At 40.8% G+C, this 20,345-nt stretch overlaps 1 protein-coding gene across 1 annotated transcript; it reads right to left on the bottom strand.

Moving 5' to 3' along the window:
* Positions 1-1,151: 1,151 nt before the first annotated feature.
* Positions 1,152-5,056, bottom strand: LOC148399587 (hemicentin-1-like). The gene is made up of 5 exons (XM_088374450.1): positions 4,853-5,056; positions 2,762-3,046; positions 2,197-2,457; positions 1,848-2,102; positions 1,152-1,622 (listed from the first exon to the last, which is right to left on the bottom strand). Exons 1-5 carry the CDS (start codon positions 4,908-4,910, stop codon positions 1,486-1,488), a joined length of 996 nt encoding a protein of 331 aa, XP_088230576.1. The 5' UTR covers positions 4,911-5,056; the 3' UTR covers positions 1,152-1,485.
* Positions 5,057-20,345: the final 15,289 nt, after the last annotated feature.

Below are 20,345 nucleotides of genomic sequence, written 5' to 3'. Positions count from 1 at the left end.
ATTCCTCCAATAATACCTGCGGCACTCTGATCGGTCTTGGTACTACGACATACAATTGTAGCTGGAGAAAGTATGCAATAAGAACAAAGACACTCACACACACCCGCACTTAGCCATCGACTCCACGTTTCAGTTAACCTGCGCTTTGTCAATTTGTCCTGTCAAACGGTGCAAGTACGTCGACTACGTACACACTTGCGTGGGGCGGTAAAAGCCATGCTCACGCAGGTGCTTCAAAGACTTAGAGTTCAATAAGTCAGCCATTTTGGTTTAGGGAACCGGCAATGGCATTTTGTAGCGGCACTAAAAAAAAATACAAAAAAAAATTCCCCACACAAACAATAAAAAACAATCAGGCTTGAAAATCTGATGGAAGAACAACATCGTATTGAATCCCCACTCCAATATTGTTCCAATAAAATCTGTTTTGTTTTTTTTCTTTTTGCAGGATTTGCTTCCAAATGATGGCCTAGGCATTGCTTACACGATTGTGTCCAAACAATTTCGGGCTTAAGATGTCCACATCTCACGAAAGAAAAACAAGCCGTGCCGCCAATGGTACACAACTGAGGCTCAATAGAGGCTCAGAGGTATTTCAGTGATGCGCCAGTCGTTGATGGGTGTGTGTGTGTGTGTGTGTGTGTGGGCGTGTGCGTGTCCACAATCGTGGTCATTGTGATTTTTCGAGTCATTTTTTAATTAGGTTGGATGTCTTTTTGTTAGCATAGATTTCTCCGACAAAATATAAATATTAGATGGATTATTTAATCGTTTACCGAAACAATTAATCACTTTATCACTTTAAGCACAGTACTACATGCAAATTGTTGCCATCTATGTTAATTATTCTTGTCAGTTTTCATTCTTAAAAAGTGCTATTTGGTCTGTATGTATTTACTCCAAATATTAGCGAAAGTAAGCTCCAATAATTAGTAAGGCTCTTTATCCTTTCCATATAATTTTTCTTTTCATTTAATTTTGTTTTTTCAACTTGGGTCACTATGAAGCATGTACTTTTGGCAAAGAGAAAAACACGCGCACAATTTCATCCTTGGTGGATGCAGCAAGTTTGTTCAACACTCGTGTGTGTGTGTGTCATTCAAGCCCTAAATGTAGCCGCCGTTTGTGAATGAGCTCATTCAAAACAAAACAAAGATCGACGACTTTATTGAAGATAGGGAAAAAAGAACAATCGAGCAGCAAATCAAAGGAAAAGCAAATCTAACTCCATGCATGAGCTTAATCCATGACTAAATGCGCCAAAACTTACCAACTAACTAAATGCGCCTACAGTGGCAGCAAATGTAAGCTTAATCAACGACTAAATGCGCCTATGGTGGCAATTCAATGGCAAAATGTACAGTGGCAAATCAATGGTCGGAGAATGCATGCAGAGACCAATACATGGCGGGCTGGTGGGTGGGCGGGCTGCCTGGCGCTGGCTTTTTCTGCCTCCACCTTCAGCGTGCTGTGCTGTGCTGTCTTCTAGGCGGCCAGCTGAAGCAGCAGATGCACCAGGGTGACCGTCACCAGCAGAGCAGGTGAGTAGGACAGGCCGCCGCCGCCGCTGAGCGTAATTGCCGCCTTTTTGGTGGTGGTGCTCCTACCGGCTCCTTTCGGATCTGAATGGGAGAATGGCAATTGGAAAAGGTCAGCTGGCAACGTTTGAACTTGCCGCACACTTTTGCGCGCAGCACCGCGAGTGCGCTTTGTAAAGGAAAAAGTGCCGCTGAATGGGCTAGCTTCTTGGTTAGCTTCCACTGCCAATGAAATGCAAAATGGTTCCGGCTCAATCAAAGCTTTTCGGCTCTCATACCACCGAGTGGATTGTGCAACATCAAACTCACCCGGAATGCTGACAGTGAAGGGCACAGTCGTCGTCCCGTATTCGGCCGTGTAGGTTCCCGCGTCGGTTGGTACCAGGTTTGGGATCATTACCTCCACTTCGTTTGTTCCGCTTTTGACGTATCTCGCATCGGTAAGCGGAGTGCCGTCCTTCTTCCAGGTGACCTTCGAGTCAACTGTGCCTACGACTTTCAATACGAGGTCTCTGCTCAGCTTGCCCACGCAAGTGGTATCGGTGCTCGGGCAGACTGGCGCCACTGCCAGCACAAGAAAAGCACAAGTGATCAAATGAGAAAGAAATGGTGCACAAAAAGCTTTCGTGTGGCGAGCGGCTTTCCTGCAACATCAAACCTTGGACGGAAAAATGTTCTTCGTCGCCGTCGGCGCCGCCCGTGAACTTTGCCTCGTCGTCGTCGGCCAGGTTGTTGATCGTCAGGGTAGCCCCGGTGACTCCACCTGGGTACTTGGTGGTGTCGGTCGTAATCGGGTCCTTCCCCTTCTTCCAGGAGATTGAGCTGACAGTTCCTTTTTTGAGCCCCAATTCGATGCTGCCATCCTTTTTGCCCTTGCACAGCCCGGGTGTGGTGCTGGTGCCACCTAAGCAGTCCACCACTGCCAGCACAAGAAAAGCAGAATCACTCACTCTGGTCTGTGCGCAAAGTACATTGGAGCAAAGACTGTGGCGCTAAGTGGACCCTTTGAAAAGGACGCCGAGATGTATTTTGGTCAAATTTTGGACATTTTTCTCCAACTTTTCTCCTGAGCATAAGAGAGTTTCCCTGTGTGGAGTGTGTGCGTGTTGTCCCTGTGGGCGTGCCTCCCCCCCCCACACACACACACACATTCCTAAAACATGCGAAGGAAACGGTGCACAAGAAGCTTTCGTGCGGCCAGCGGCTGTCCTGCAACATCTAACCTTTGACCTTGAACTTTTCCACTGGTGTTACGTTTTTGGCCGTGTACTCTCCCTCGTCCGGTACATCCAGGCTCAGGATCTCCAGGTTTATATTTTTAACACCATCAATCTTGTACTTAGCGTTGTCACTTTGAAGTGCGGCATCCTTCTCCCACTGGACATCCGGGTCAGCGCTAGCAATTGTCTTTTTGACTTTCAATTTGAGCGCTCCGCCCTTCTTGCCGTTGCACGGCACAGTCTTGCCATCAGTCTTGCCCTCGCATTCTGGTGTCCCCTCCACCAGCACTGCAAAAGCAGAAGAGGGCAAAGTATCACCCACTCTGGTCTGGTCTGTGTGCAAAGTACACATTTGAGGAAAGAATGGCTATTTGCCATGTTCATTTCTGAATATGAATTTTGCCATTGTAAATTGTTGTCTTTGTTATTTACGTGACACCACTGGATCCGAATTGTAATCCGCCCTGCGTAAGACCAAATTGAATGTGTCGGTCTTGTCTTCTTTTCGAGGAGTGTTGTTTCAAACAAAAACAAAGGGAACATATTTGGATGACCTCTACTCCTCCCTCCCCACCAAGTTGTGTTTGTAAAAGCAAAATGTGATTCCCTTGGTTTCTGAATCTATTATTTTGTACAAAAAACGTCATGTTCTGTTTGAAAATGCAAAATGTGATTATTGGTCTTTTTTTGGTGGTAAAACAAACCAAATCTATTCGAAATAGTGTATACTGACTGCAATGAAAGCGGTTCGAAATGTTTTGTCATGAAAGCGGTTAGAAATGTTTTGTTTTATAGGTTTTCTGTGAAACCAAATTAACATTTGGATTAGAGAAAAAAAAAGCATGTGCTGTTTGAAAAATTAAAAAAAAAATCTAAATTGATTCTTTATAGTGTAGACCGTTTGCAATTAGTGGTTTTAAATATTCTTATATATTTATAAGATACTATATTGAAGTATTCTTTTAAATAGGGGTTCTTTGGTAACATTTTGATTATTGAACATGCAAAATGTGATTTCCTTTATTTGTTTAAAAAAAATCTGAATTTAGTCTTAAAGACATTTGAATGTTTTTTTTTCAAGGCTTTCTTTAAAATCATGTCTTTTAATTGTTTGAAAAAAGGTCTGAATTCAGTCTTAACAGTGTTTGCAATGATAGTTTCCACGAGTGGTTTGGAATGTTTTCGTTTTTGTTTTTTTAGAATTTCTTTGAAATCAAGGTAACACATTTTAATGATCTATATTCAAAAAACGCCATGTTTGGTTGGAAAATGTATAATGTGATTTTTTTTTTAGAATTTCTTTGAAATCAAGGTAACACATTTTAATGATCTATATTCAAAAAACGCCATGTTTGGTTGGAAAATGTACAATGTGACTCCCTTTAAACAAAAATCGGAATTCATTCCTAATAGTTTGCTATTAAAGTTTCCACGAGTGGTTTTGATTTTTTTTTTTTTAAATATAGGCTTTCTTTGAAATCAAGGTAACATGTTATCTAGATTAAAAAAACGCCATGTTTGCTTGGAAAATGTATAATGTGACTCCCTTGAATTGTGTAAAACAAAAATCAGAATTCATTCCTAATAGTTTGCTTTTAAAGTTTCCATGAGTGGTTTTGATTATTTTTATTTTAAAATATAGGCTTTCTTTGAAATCAAGGGAACATGTTATCTAGATTAAAAAAAAAAACGCCATGTTTGGTTGGGAAATGTAAAATGTGACTCCTTTAATTGTTTAAAACAAAAATCAGAATTAATTCCTAATAGTTTGCTATTAAAGTTTCCACGAGTGGTTTCGATTTTTTTTTTTTTTTAAATATAGGCTTTGTTTGAAATCAAGGGAACATGTTATCTAGATTTTAAAAAAACGCCATGTTCTGTTTGAAAATGAAAAAGTATTTCAAAAAGTATTTCAATTTGTTAACAAAAATCCGAATTTAGTCTTTATAGTGTATAAGTGATGTGGCAGAGAAAAAGCAAGGCACACACACACACACAACAAAGTCCTAAATCTCCTAAATCCAGTTTTATTCATGCGCCTAAAAGCTTGCGCAAAATGGTTAGCAACATAGGAATTGAATTCAACGCCCTTACCTTGACCAAGTTGCTGGCTGTACACGAGCACCAAGCATAGCAGCTTGGAGAAGTTCATCTTCTTTCGAGGACGACCAGGAAAGGAGGGAGCGTTCGGCGCTGGAGCTGGATCTGGATCTGGAGGTGCGAGCAGGCCAATCCACTGAATCAAACAAGCCGAAAGAGCTCAGCGAGCGAGCCTCTATAAAGCGCTCAATCGCCGTCATCTTCAATGGCGCTTCGAAAGTTTGCACATTTGTTGCTCGTTGATTGGCTGCATTTGGGAACTTTATGACGAGTGCGCGCGTGCTACACGTACGCAAAAGCGGCCGCGTAACCTTATATAACCCCCTTTGTCTTACGCCATACAGCTGCTTGCTCGTCTCCTTAAAGTCTTTACGGAATGTCATAACTGTTGCGCTTCCGAGTCACGGCGAGCGGCACGTTTTGTCCTTTCAGAAGTCTTTTCGATTCTTTTCCAAATCCACTCAACGGATACAGAGCCATCTCCTCGACATTCGGGTGCCCCTTATCCCGGTGGTGCCTTTAGTGGCAGCAGTAGAAATCGTCGCGATCAGAAAGACATCCAACCTAATTAAGAAATAACTAAAATATATATATATATATATATATATATATATCACAATGACGACGATTGTGGACACACACAAAGACCATAAAGGAATGCAACGTCACTGAAATAGCCTCTCATAAAGGAATGGAACGTCACTGAAATAGCCTCTATGATTTGACTTGCGTACCATTGGTGCCACGGCTTGTTTTTCCTTTGTGAGATGCGGATATCTTAAGCCCAAAATTGTTTGGACACGATTATGTAAGCAATGCACAGGCCATCTTTCGGAAACAAATCCTGCAAAAATAAAAAAAAGATTTTATTGTAACAATATCGGAGTGGGGATTCATTACGATTTTGTTCATCCCACTGATATTCATGCCGGATTGTTTTTTATTGTTTGTGTGTATAAAAAAAAGTGTTGTTTTTTTTTAGTGCCGATACAAAATACCATTGCCAGTTACCTAAAAAAAAAAAAGACTGACTTTTTGAACTCTAACTATTTGAAGCACCTGCGTGAGCCTGACTTTTACCGCTTCGATTGTAATGAAATACAAACAGTAACTATTATACAATACCAAATGAAAAACAAAAAAGATCATGAAACTGCAACCAATATAGAATTGGAAATAAAATATGCTAGAGCTTTTCACGCAACATGCAACTGCCAGTTACAGGGAAAAGAGGAATGCAATTTGTTTCGTAAATCTACGGGTCTTCAAAAGGGAAACAAACTCTTCATGAAAATAGAAGACATTTGGTTTCAAGTTCCAAACTTTATAATTGTGAGCAAACGTTTCAAACCTTATATAAATGAATGTTATGTTTTTAAATTGTTTGATGTCTTGTCTTCAGTGTTACGTCCTGAACGACTGGAACGCTTATTTTTACGTTAGTGTTTGAGATCGATGGAATTCTTTTCTCCTTTTTTTTTTTTTTTTTTTTTTAGACCTCTGCGTAAACAAAGGAGATTTTCTCTTGCCGGACATAATTTACCGGAGCTGTCGGCTAGTGAAACAAACGGAGCCCGAAAGAGTCGAGCCTGCGAAATACGAGCATGCCGTTAACGATGACAAACAATCGTAAGTTGTGCAAGTCATAAATGGCTTACTGTCGCTCGGCACCGGTACAGATAGCGACTAGCGTTTAGAAGCGATAAAAGCAAGAACTGACTTCAAACTTGTTAAACACGAAACCCTTTTCACACTGCACTTATGGAAAATTGCAGCACGACAGTCGTAATTTCAATTCAAGCCATCATTCTACTACCACACGCATTCCAATCGTACCACTTGAGATCCGAGGGAAAAAAAAATAATATTGTGTCATGTGAGCCCTGGAGTGTAAATCCAGGCGTGATGAAAAGCTAGTTTTCATTCCTTCCTTCCGTTTTTTTTTTTTTTTTTTTGGGGGGGGGGTGTTTTTGCTCTTTTTCAGACACTTTCTCTCCAGCGACTGGACTTGCGGTGTCCGAGGTCAATAGCGGGCCATATAAGATGTGTCGACTATGTACAGTATTGATGTGGAGGCTCTGACCTCACTTCCAGCCACTCCAAAGCTTAACAGTGAAAAATTGGCAGCGACAATAATAACTTAGCCTGGGGGTACAATAGACTGTGGGCTCTCAGGTGGATGCTGAGGTGGACCGTTTCAAAATGGGATATCAATGGCAGCAGTGCGGCGGCCAGAAGGGCAGTCGCGACCTCAGAGCCTCGCCATGATTCAAAGTGTTTTCTGGCTATAACTCGCACGGAAAAACAGCCAAAGTGTCCAAGCTCACTTTTGGCCCATGATTGCTTTGAGTAATAGCTGCTGAAATTTGGAAACAGGGTGCAGGGAAGAAGCTCTGGCCATCTGTCTTACAGGAGCATGAAAATAGAAGAAGTTTAAAAAAAAATAGATTCCCCCCCCATGTGTAGCGTTATGGGAATAAAGCTAGATTTTTAGCATGTAGTTCAAATTTTATCAATAAATTGGAATGCAAAAAAAAAATACTTTAATCAAGATATTTTGATGGTAATTCAATGTGACTTATGGAGACGAGTTCCGAAATGAGCGGCTTCACCTTGAGAAGCATTTCATTTTGGGAACAAAGTCTGCTTCCATTTCTTTGCTTTTACGTCTGCCATCCCTGAAAAGATATGTCGTAAAAAAAACAAAAACAAACGTATGGTCAAACGGGGCGTGACATCACAAATTCGACGAGTGGAGTGATGTCCTTTTTATTCAAAACAAAATTACAAACCCCAAAAAGTATTTTTTTGTTTTTTTATTTCTTTGAAAATTTGATTAATTTTTAGGCCGGCATTTTTGTTTTTTTTGCTTGAAATAACCCTAAATACGAGTATTAGACCAAAATAAATGAACTGTACACAAAAAAATAGTGTTCTTTTTTAAGATGTATTACATACTGAAAAATAGAACACCCGGAGGTTTTGTGCGACTCATATCACCGCAACGGCATTCCACCGTTCGAGGAAATTAGAAGCTCCTAATAATGTCAGATTACAACTCGGACGAAATCATGTGGCGTGACAATCATTGTGTGTGAGTTTGGTTAGTACTTCTGTTCTGTGGGACATTTATATCCTGAGATAAACTGTGTGTATTTGTGTGTGTGTCGCTCCATTCACACGGCCATCTGTGTGTGTGTTTGTGTGTGTTTGTTTCGCCCTATCTGAAATGGCATCTTTGTTGTTTTACCATCCATTACTCACTCTTTATTTGCGTGTGTGTGTGTGTTTGTGTGTGTGTGAGGAAAACCATTTGGGAAAACCAATTACCTCAGGTAAATAGCATAAGCTGGCGCTCTTAGATTTAGCCAAATAGTGAATTTGTAAAATAGGAAAGGCGATGGGATGAAAATGACCCGCCTCAAACCACACACACACACACAGACACACACACATCTACCTTCCCCCATGCTTCATAAAAACCTAAAAGTTCACATCTATGAAATATTACCCTATAAAAGATTTTTCAAATCATCCCTCAGAACTCCTTTATAAAGAAGCATTATTATGATTATGAACTTATCACATAAAATGTGAGAAAATTAGGAAGGGGGAAGGAGACGTTCTAATTAAAATAATGCAGGAGGAGCGTGGGGGGGGTGAAAAAAAAGTGTCCTCAGTAATGGCGGCAAGGAGGAGAGGAGAGGTGGGGGATTATCTTGTTTTTCCCAGAAACTTTCTCATTTTAAATCTTCATTAGTCCCTCACTCAGTCTTCCATCACAACAGTTGAAGTCTTGATTATTTTCATTGGGTTCCTGCAGAGGGCATCCATCTTTTCCTTTATTTTTGTCAAGCTTCTCTCTGCTGGCCCTCTTTAAATGTATATATATATATATATTATTTTTTTTTCTTTGGCTGTATTTAATTCAACAATATGAGGTATGACAAAATAAAACTCTAGAAGCCAGGCACGTCTTTGGGTAATATAATAAGCAAGCTTGGAGAGGATAAAGATCACTAACAAAATAATTGAAAATCATTAAAAATGACATTTCTGCAATTTTTGGTGTTGTGCAGGAGGAAAATGTCTATCTTCTTCTCCTTTTTGACCTTCACCAAAATGTGTCCAGTTCAAGAGGAGGTGGTGTCAAGCATGTCTCTGGACGACAAACACTTCCGATGACAGCTCTGTTGGAGGCCGAGCGACGCTGAGGACCCGTCATGGCCGCCGGCACAATCCCAAGTGAGGTAAGCACGTAGCCGTCGGGGCATATGACAAAATTGTTCAAATCATTTCATATTTTGGATATTAGAAACCAGATGTGCCTGGCTGTCAGTCCACCTCAAGGCTGTTGATTTCATCTTCAAATACCTTGTGCGTATTTAATCGTTTGACACTTGGTGTGGAGATCTTAATCAGACTAATCCTGGATTACTAACCCATTATCACAAATTGCGTATTTTTCAATGAAATCTAAATGTGTGCTCTCACAGCTGTGTATTTGTGCGATAAATCCAATTTAAGTGGCCTATTTGAAATAGTTTGGTGCAGATTTCCCGATACTTCGTCAATAAATGCATGCTGGGAAATTCAGCTCTTACGACTTTGACATCGTTTTTTATTTCTGCCGCGAATCTTCTGAGTGACAGCCATGTAACTGCATTCTTCTGAGCGTAACGGTGTGACACCAACACACACACACACACACACACACACACACACGCATGACCTCTTTCACCCGTCCACTACGCTCAGGCCACGGCTTTCCTGCATGAGTGAACACACACAATTCTGAGTAGCCACCAGCAAGAACAACACGCGCCCTCGCTGACCCACAAGCCTGCAGCGGGCTTCACATCACACCCAATACTAAAGCACACGTTCAAAACGACGTAAATAACATTTTACAGATGTATTTCGCAACAAAATGGCTTCCTTTCCGTGCCATCCGCTGTCGCAGATGCTCTTCTCAGGCGTTTGTTGAATGCCCGCGAGAACGCTTAAACACAAACGCAATCGACATACTCGCGCCCGAAGCTGCTGTCGGCCACAGCTTACGCTTAAACACTCACGCGCGGACTCAAATTGAATTTGCGCGTGTGTTTGTGTGAAGTGTATTCATCTGTTTATGTTTTCAGTAATTAGAGAGGCGGGATTATGACACACACACACACACACACACACACACACACACACACACACACACGGGTGTCAAATGAATATCTGGAGGAAAAATATGAACAAAAGCAGGACAAGAGCCGAGCGACAGCTCAGCAATGTCTTCAAAGATGATTTCTAAGAGAATTATGAATGAGTCAGAAAAAATGCGAGCTGTGAAAGTTTATGTGCGTGAGCGAGAAAGCATGTGAGAGATCCCGTGCATATATGAGAGCGTGTGAAAGTCAGTAAGTGTTTGCTAGCAGCCTCTACATCAGCAGTAAATAGCAGCAAGCTCATTTCAGTGTGATCAGCCAATTCATTATTAAAGCAGTGTGAGCTCTCCAAGATGAAGAAGCACTTAAGATTTTTTGTGTTTGCGCACTTAATTAAAGCTTCCACGCCATTGCTTTTGTTCCTCGCCGTTATGTCGTTTTACAAACGGCAACAATTCCATTCGTGAAAGACAATTTTGTTCTTGAGGCACTTTGTGTTACAGGGAGAAATCACTGTCAAATACTTTATTACACACTCTCGGAGCCAGCGGGTAAAACTTCATAAATTCACAACAAGCCCTTCAAATATTAAGAGGCGACTTTACATGTGTAATTTTACACATTAAGAAAATAATTAAAAAAAAAAATCATAATAATAGATAATTGGGATCAGTTTTAGGGAATTCAAACAAATCAATCGCCAATTTGATGACAAGATTATTTATTTATTTATTTATTTATTTATTTATTTATTTATATTTATATATTTAAATAACTAAAATAACATGTTGAAAATGTCGTCTAAGTGCACTCCGGCTCGCATTGCAGTTCGATTCCAGTTTACGTTTGCTAAAGTTAAACTTTATTTCATTTTTTTTTTTTTCTAAACAAATAGCAAGAGTGTCAAGGGCGCTTCAGTGGAGGTTTGTTAGGTCTGATGATTTACTGCTGTTTCTTTCCATTATGCAGCCAATTTTCAACCCCTCATGCGAGCTTGAGATTGTTTGCAAAATTCAAACAAAAAAAAGGTAGATGAAAAGCTTTGAGCGAAAAGCAGATTATGAAATATATCAATTTTATTCATAGAACTTTGGTATCGGTAGTGGAGTTGGAATAAGTCTGCTGTGAGAAAACACAAGTTATCTCACAGGATGATGAGCTCATTTCATCACTAAAGCATCTGTTGGTCCTCTGCCACCCTGAAATTTGAAAATGTAGCTATTAATTTGAGCTGTGTGCATTTTGTTTCCAAAAGCAGAATTTTTTTTTTCTTGTTTAGCACCATTCATTTTCTATTAATGATATAGAGGACTGTCCCAAAACTTTTGTCTCTAAATAGTATAGCTTACTTATTATGAGCATTATTTTGCACCAATACAATGAATCCAAATTGAGATGTTTTTTTTTTTTTTTTTTTTTAATCAGTGGAGTTCCTCTAGGCAATGATTTACGTCCATTACTTTTCTACGATGGAAGTAAAAGGAATGTATTGCGAAGCTTTTGTTCATAAATTTTACACCAAGACATTCATCCCAATTTTATTTTATTTTTTTCAGTGGCATTCCACAGGGAAGCGTTTTAGACCCATTTATTTTCTTTGAAGAATGTTTTTTTTCCTGTTATTTTGAGATTTGCAAAGAAGAATACAAAAAGAGACATAAATACAATTAATATTATAATAAAACCTGCCACCTCCGTATTTGGTGTTTCCCCCGGCGTTCATTCTGTAGATTCGTAAAGCATATTTGTTTTTATCATGGCCGTCTGCTAGCATCTGTCGAGCTAGTGCTGTTTTGACAGCCGTTTCAAAAGCGCGGTTAGCAATTTATATGCAAAGCAGACAGATGAGGAAAACATTCATTGGAATGACACACAGTGAAACGGGAGGAGATCTAATTGGACAGAAGCTCGCACATTGTGACTGCGCCAGAGATTGCTTGCTTGCAAATAACGACCACCGTAACACGTTTTAATACAAACGCTCAAGATGTTCGGAAAAAAAAACGGAACAAAAATCAAGATGACATAATATCAATAGAGTTGAATCTAAATTTTGTAATAAATGCAAGATTTAACTGATCATATTAAAAGAATTACAAATACTCAAAAAAATTAAGAAAAAAGGTCAAAGGTCATGTTTCAGATCTAAATTTGGATTTGGACTCAGAGGAGAGTTACCGAGAAGGCATTCTATTATATTCCAAATCTCACGGTGAATCTTTCTCGCCGCATGCTCGTCAGCTTGGATCCTTCTTCTGACACTTCATCAAAAGCGCGTACGCCAGAGTGGAGGCAGAAATAAAAAAAAAAAAAAAAAGATGGCGTCCGCCATAGAAGCCGCTGAAGAGCTCTCATGTATCATCTCATTACACTTGCTGCGCTTATGCACACGCTGGGGTGGTGTTGTTGACGTGTTGCGTCCCACGAGTGAGTAGCCATCCGACAGACGTTATTATTTGAACGAGCCTGCCATATTGTGAAAAAGGATTTTCCAAACTAGAGTCACACTGGATGACAAGGTCTTCATCACAAGGACGACAAAGGGTTCTGTTGTGGAGGCGGGGAGTAACAAAACATCTGTCTTTTGTGTTGTTGTTCTTGCAGGATCTGATCTGCGCCGTTGTGGGAGTGAACACAGACTGAGCACAAAATGGTGAAAGCGTGAATCTTTCAGAGATTAATGGAAAAAAATCTGTGAGTATGTGAATTTGCTTATGCTGCACTTTTTATCCATCCATCCATCCATCCATCCATCCATCCATCCATCCATCCATCCATCCATCCATCCATCCATCCATCCATCCATCCATCCATCCATCCATCCATCCATCCATCCATCCATCCATCCATCCATCCATCCATCCATCCATCCATCCATCCATTTATTTAGATTTTTTAATTGATCATGTAGTTTTAATTCTTGGAAGAATTTCAAATTGTGCAATTTAAGAGCGTTTGATTTTTTCGAGGTTCCGTTGTGCCTGAAACTAAAGCAAGCTACAAAAGTTTCGAAGCAAGAAGTGGAAAGAAAAAGTATCCAGTGAGATGATAAAGTTGCTATCCGGCGCTTTTCTTGTTGTTGTTCTGATTAATTAATCAACTGCATCTCTTTTTAGTTGCACATCATATGCTAGCGGAAAAAAAAAAAAGTATCACACAGAGAAGAAGTCGCTCGTGTTTATTCATGAAGCCGCTAAAAATACAAAAAAGTTTCAGCATTGCCAAACTGGGAGAACATCTTGAAAAAAATGTTCCTCTGTTTTGGTCGGATTAATGCGAACACGATCAGACGAAAACTTGTCTGTCGCTTCCTGTGTGTGTGTGTGTGTGTGTGTGTGTGTTAAAAAACAGCTTGGCAGCCATTTGGATGTTGTTGAACATACACGCACACGCAGATGTAATACGGAGTGACGTCTCGGATCAGAGCTCTGTGACGAAGTGAGTGAAGCGGCGAACGTCTTTAATGTAACACCTACTCATCTACATCAGACGCAAGTCAAAGGCAACGACACACACACTTTTGCTCATATGCTGCTAACAAATATTCATCATGATCGTGATTATCATGCTTAATCAACTTGAATCAAATGCAACGAGAGCTTTCCCCCAACGGGAATTACGTCCCACATTCGAAACACCAGCGGTGATTTTTTTCGCTACAATCGAGGCCAAGCTAATGGGCGACGTTTTACGCAGCGTGTGACCAATATGTTTTTATGGATTATTTGGCCCTCGTTGTCTGGTTCCACTGTTAGGGACTGCAAATTGGCTGAGACTTGAGTGACAAGTCGCGGGAGTAGTCCAAAATTGGGGCGAAATCATGGCGGCTCACTTTAGCGGATGCTATGCTGTTGGAGAAACTCTTGAATGAATGCAAGGTGTGTGTGTGTTTGTGAGTGGTCATTCTCAGCACTTTGGTAGATTTTTTTTTTTTTTTTGCTGGAGCAAAACAATCACAATAGACGGCTGGGCAAACCTATTACGATGTGGCTCAGGGCTTTTGGGACACACACACAGTAACCTCCAGTGACTTCAACATGTCTCATGACCTTTTATACACACCGTGGGAACAAGACAGAAGAATAGAGGAGCAGAGGTGTTGGGCTTTGTGTGTGTGTGTTACTTGCACTACTACTTGTGGTCCTTTGTACATTGCTCATTTGTTATTGACAAAGCACTTGGCAAAAAAAGTTTCGATGGATATTTCCGATGCATTATTCAACTACAGTCATGAAGGGGAATCGGTTTTCACTTCTTTGCCATTCTATCTGAGTAGAAGTGGAAGTGACCATCTGGTTCCAGAGCTGGTAAAGCACGACTGCAAGAAGCGCACGAGCATTTTGTTATCCCACATAGCAACAGAAGAGCAGATATCAAATCCGCCACGGCTTTGTTTACGTAACATCGGCCGGCGGTAACGAGGCAATCCTCCCGTCTGAACACTAATTACGACCTTCCCCCTCCTCCATCATGGCTGGATGGTGCTGTAATTTGGAGTTAAACACCGATCAATTAACATTCGTCTCATCCTGAGAAAGATGGCGCTGTTGATGGAAAAAGAAGCTTTGCTCCCACACTTCCCGCGTGCTCGCTCGGGGAAAAACGAGGTCAATAATGGCTTGCTTTATCTCATCACAAGCCATCGCTCTTCCTCCTCCTCGTCTTTGTCCTGGGTGACTTCTCTTTTCACACACTTCACCGAACTTCTATTTGCCGGCGTCACCGATTAGACCCACTCTGGAGTTTTGTGTGTTTGATGACGTGATTAAAAAAAACACGCCGGACTAGGATGGAATCGTAATTGGCCCGCCACACACCAGTTGCTATGTTCTCCTGTCTGTGTGTAAATTATTTTCGGCACTTCTGGACTTGTTGACTCGTCATTTGCGCGCATCCTCCTGTCCAGACTTGTGACATCACACATGGAGAAACTGCGAAGAAACACGGGAACACCTACAAGGTGTGATTTACCCACAGTTGCTACTGGCTTTCAAACGTGGAATTTTCCTGAGACTCATGCAATTAAATAAAATACATCCTCTCCATCCCAGAATTGATTTTGCACACATTGCAAAACACTCAATTGTTTGCATGTTCAGTCTCTTCCACTGAATATTTACAGCCAACTTCCCTTAACACAATTGCAACTTGCAGGTGTGTGTGTGTGCACATGTGTGAGCTTGTTGGAGAAGGTGTAGGGCATTAAATTGAGCGATGGAGCACTCCTATTGATTTCCACAGTCGAGGAAAAGTAATCTTCTCTACGCTGGATCCACTCGTGTGGAGTTGTATGTGTGTGTGTGTTTGTGTGTGTGTGCTTGGCGATCCCTCTGTGATTGAAACAGTGGTCAGAAAGAGTATTAAAGATTTGATAGGCTCTCCCTAGTCGGTACAGTAAATCACTCCAAAGTAGTGGATAATAATTGTTGCCGTAAACATCGTCTCAGCCACATGTGTGTCAAAGCTTTGTTTTTCTGCTCTCTAAAATAAATCAGATATTTTTTGACAGAACACCCAAAAATATTTGGCATCAAAATAACGCTGATATTATTCGAGCAATGTTTTTTTGGAGGATTTGAGGTTTATTTTGCGTCTGACTGTGACTGAGCTTCAATATATTTTTTACTCCGAGGGTGGCCTTTACCGGGGATTTAAAAAAAGATACCCTGCCGAGCAGATGTAATGTGAATCGAGGAGGGCGTATTCATCTCACGTTGGAATGAAATGGTGAAAATCAAATCAATTGGATTCCCATTGAGATCAGGCATAGCCACATTACAGCTCTTTTGCATTCACCAAGTTCTTTATCAGGCTTTCACACAGACTAGAATGGCAATCATCCAAGACAGCACGACGCGGTACAATTTCTGACTGAAACAGAAAACAGCTCTCAGGACGTCGTGATGCTATTTGCTCGTTGTGTATTTAATCAGAGAAACCTGCCTAGGTGCATGATTTGACGATTTGTAGTTTTCACTTTTGTTTTATGTTGATTGCCAGAGTTTTGATTAGCCGGCTTACAGGGCAGGGAAGGGAGGCCGGCCTCATTTGCGTGATTGCCAGTCAAAACAATCATTATGTTATGAGGCACGATGAGCTGTCAGTCTTCTTCATGCTGATTTTAAACGTTGTGTGGAAATGTTAGCTAGTAGAATACTAGCGGTTAGCATTTGTGATTTAAACTTCAATGTTTTTTCATTCGACGACTGCAAAAGCATATTTTTTAAGTCGCCGCCGGAGTTTTAGTCCCTAAACTGTTTGCATTACAGTGCAATGCAAAGCATCTTTTTAATCATCAGCAAGGGACACTCTCTTTTAAAACTGTGGCTAATTAAATTATATTCATTTGGCACAGTCACAAGCCCATCGGGACACGAGGCCCAAAGCCAGAACCTTGGCAAGTCACTAGCGACTTAATTTTCATTTGAAAAAGTTATCGTTATTTATTTTTTTTGCATCTCGGATTCCTGTCGATGTACGGCTAATAAAATATATTTTCCCCCGGTACTATTCTGTAATTTATATACAGGGTATAGAATATGATTTGCACGGCAAATTACTGAATTACATTTAAACCCCTGCTGTAATTAGCACTCAAGTCAGTAGAGGGCGCTCATGTAACTGCACAGCATATGCAAAACCTTTTCACGTCCCCAAGAACAACAAAATGATGTTCAGCAAAAATTGTTCTATTAAGCTTCTTTTTAGGAACGTAAGTAGAACCCGTTGTGACTTTCACTCCTTTAACAGAAACTACGTAAGCTCATTGCCAATGGGAAATGTCGGAAGAATTCATTAATGTCATCACTTTAACAGCCGCAGAAGTAAACATGGAGCCCTGAAGTCAGGAACGCACCCACACTTAAAATGTAATGAAGAGCTGAGAGTGGGTGGATGTGTGGAAGAACGCCTGTAGGAAGATGAAGACTCGGATGTATAGACTGAGAGAAGATAAACGTCGAGAGAGGGAAACTGGAGACTCTCCTGTGTGTGAGTGTGTGCGGAGGTAAAGATAAGAAACCAAGGGCGAGAGTTAAAGAAGCAACATGTTAACGGCGAGAAATGATGGCAGAGGAGGAACGAGAGCTTGTTGGCTTCAGTGAACAAGTGGGGAATGACAAAGAGAGTCATAAAGGCACGGAGAGTGGGACAGGTGAAGTGCGCCATGAATAATGGAAGGAATGGCAAGCAAAGAAGAGATACAGAGCGCTGAGGAGGACAGGGGCCAAGTAGAGGGGGTGAAATATGTCAGAATTGATAAAAACCTGTGGGACCACCAGATCCCGAGACCGAGGACAATAGATGGGCTGAGTGCTGTTTAATGTCTAAATGTGCTGCTGCACCTTTTTTGTTCTAACGTCAGTATGTGTTAGCATTAGCATCAGGCTCGTGGATGGTGTTTGATTTTATGTTTTGCTTGACTTAGTGGCATTAAAACAAGCCTCCTTTTTTTTAGGAATTGGTCATTATTTGACAAATCTCTGCCTGTTGTGAAGTGTGAAGAAGTGAGGCTGCTGCTCATATAGCGAGTCGTCGCAAATCAATGGAATTGATACGGCGTGCCGAAGCGTTGGTAAGACACTTATTTTCCAATCTTTACTGCTGGGCAGTCTAACTAAATTGAACAGATTGAAGTAAACAATTCAACAATTCAGGAGGCTGCAGCCACTAGCATTTAACCCTTGTAAAAACGATTCATCAACATTTCTTAGACATGTTGAACTTAAAATCTGACGTGTCCAATTCCTCAGAAAATGACAATATGCTTGATTTGATATATCAGCCTAATCAGGCCTGTTCTTGCTTTTTTTTTTTTTTTTTTTTTGCGGCAGCGGGAAGAGGCTTCATGTCGTAGAGGTGATGGAAGAGAAGCACTTAATTTAATTAAGCAGCTTTATCAGTCGTCCCTACGCTCATATTGTGAAAGAGACCTGTTTGAAAAGGCTATAGCTTCCTAATTACCCTTTATCTGCTCGTTGAGGGACTTCGGACTACGACCATTTTGTCGGAGAACTGGAATGAACCGGTGAACGTGTGAACTATCATCATTGCATTCATACGTGCGTCATCCAACACGTTGAGATGATGAGCACATTTATATGAAATTATGCAGTTCTGTTCTCAATATATATTTATATTAAAAACTGGACATATTTATTCAGTATTTCATTTTAATTCATTTCTGTAAAGGCGGAATTTTCAATTGAAAGGCATAAGAAGGTTTCAAACATGGCTGCTAACTTCCCCGTGTAACCTCTAAGGAGACTTTTAATGTCGCTCAGTATTGGCTAATCCATCCACGGGCTTTATGTTTTTTAGTCTGTCCGTCCAGACTCGCTCCTGTGTGTACAATATCTCAGGAAGACGTGAATGGAATTTTATTACAACTGGCACAAACGTCCTTTTCGGGAAGAATGGATTAGCAATGTCAAAGTCACAGCGGGCCAAACATGTTTGACAGGAGGACATAAACAGACTTATCTAACCGTTTCCCGTCCATGCGCCGTTCATACGAGAAGGTGAAAAACATTAGAGCGTAATCAAAAAGGTCTCTGTGGTCTTCTCTTCGTCTGCATTCGCAGAAAGATTTTAAAAAGAGCCCCAGTGAGACATCTACTTAAGAAAAAAAATATGCTTCCATCAAATAGGTTGATTTTAGGAAAAGTAGCTCGATCTCCTTGTACATTTTGGATTCTGCACTCAGATTTGTATTTTTTGGTGCTATTTTTTTTCTGTGATTATGAACACAGCTTCAGATATTGCCCAACAACATAACTAACTAAAAGATATCAACTAACAAAGTTTAAAGTGCTGTTAACAATAATGAATTGACTCAAATATCTGACTAAAGTAGCTCATACTACAATGCTAAGTTAGCATTAGCACAGTAAACAAACGTCAGGCCTGGAAATGTACAAACAAGTACACTAACTTACTGCCTGGTACTTCATTTACACCGACTCAATACAGGTGATATAGAAAGTTAATCTCCGTATCTATGGCAACCGATTTCTCTCCGATTGTGATTTGTTCTCAGCACACATTTCATCCTTCGACGCTCTAAGAAGAGCACAAGGTGACGCTGAAATACGAATGGAAAAAAAAAAAAAACGTGTACTTAATCCGATTCCATCTGTCTTGCCGCTCGTGGCTGATATTTACCAGTGTGTGTGCTTGTACAGAAACAGAGGGGAGGATTGAAAAGAGGACGATGTTAACTAATCTCTGTCAGCAGGCGACTTCCCCCGAGAGGCCGAGTTCATTTCACGCATACACCGATAGTTAGAGCATAACACGCTCGCTCAAAGACAAGAAGATAATCCCATCGGTTAAATACGGCAAAAAAAAAAAAAAGACGAAACACAATGGCATTTGCATTTCAATTGCACCATGAACGTGGAAAGCGCACTGATTCCATACTGCGTCGAAAGATTGATGTTTTGTTTAAGAGCTCTGAACGAGGTACAATGAGAGAGACTTTCGACATGGCGTCTTCTCGTTTTGGAGTTATTTTGAGGCGCATGCGGCAGTTCCTGACATCTCGGGCTGATGTTTTTAGTCATTGTTCAGACTCGTCAGGACATAGGAAGCTGAAAAACTGTTGTCATGCTAATGCATTGGGACAGACAAGAAATACTTGGAATGAATGAAACCGGTTCAGTACAATGGAGGAAAATATTCAACGTTTTTATCTGACAGGCGAACGGAGAGTAATGCATAATTTATCGGTTCAAAGTCGCTTCAGCGATACAATTTGGACAAAAATTAGCTAGCATAAAGCGATTGCTCGGGGCGAAAACAAATCGCTAATAGACGTGACTTTGTGGCGGCCATGTTGGCAGGGGCTCTCATTAGCTTAGCGTCACCAAGTATGGTGTATCAAACCATGACTGAATTTGCTTCTACCCTTCCAATCCCTCAAATTTCGGAAACATAATAAATCCCCAAACAGACGCTGATATCTCCGTTGAGATGAACAGAGCTAATTTGATTTTATCACTTCCCTATACAAATTGCCGTGAACCTCATTGTGCAGGCCTGATATGGTTGTGGAGGACAGTCATGTCACGGCTAATATCTTTCGTAATTAGGATCCGAATTGGCGCCAAAAGTATTCCAGCACGCAATCAGCGGAACTCGTACTTGGCTACAAAGTTAGCGCAATGACATTTTTCTATCGTATCACTTTCTAACCGACTCTCGCTTCTTGTGATTGACAACTCTCAAAATCGCTTTTTCCGAAGTCCCAGCGTGATTAGGCAGTGCCTGAACAGCTGAACATGATGAAGCGTGACCGCTTCTGTTTCGGCGTCCAATGTGAGCCGCGGTAG

The sequence above is a fragment of the Syngnathus floridae genome, chromosome 4 (genome assembly GCF_059516105.1).
Source record: "Syngnathus floridae isolate MCC-2025c chromosome 4, RoL_Sflo_1.0, whole genome shotgun sequence".
NCBI lineage: Eukaryota > Metazoa > Chordata > Actinopteri > Syngnathiformes > Syngnathidae > Syngnathus > Syngnathus floridae.
The sequence above is the reverse complement of the archived record's forward strand: the minus strand, read 5'-3'. Positions and strand labels throughout refer to the sequence as shown.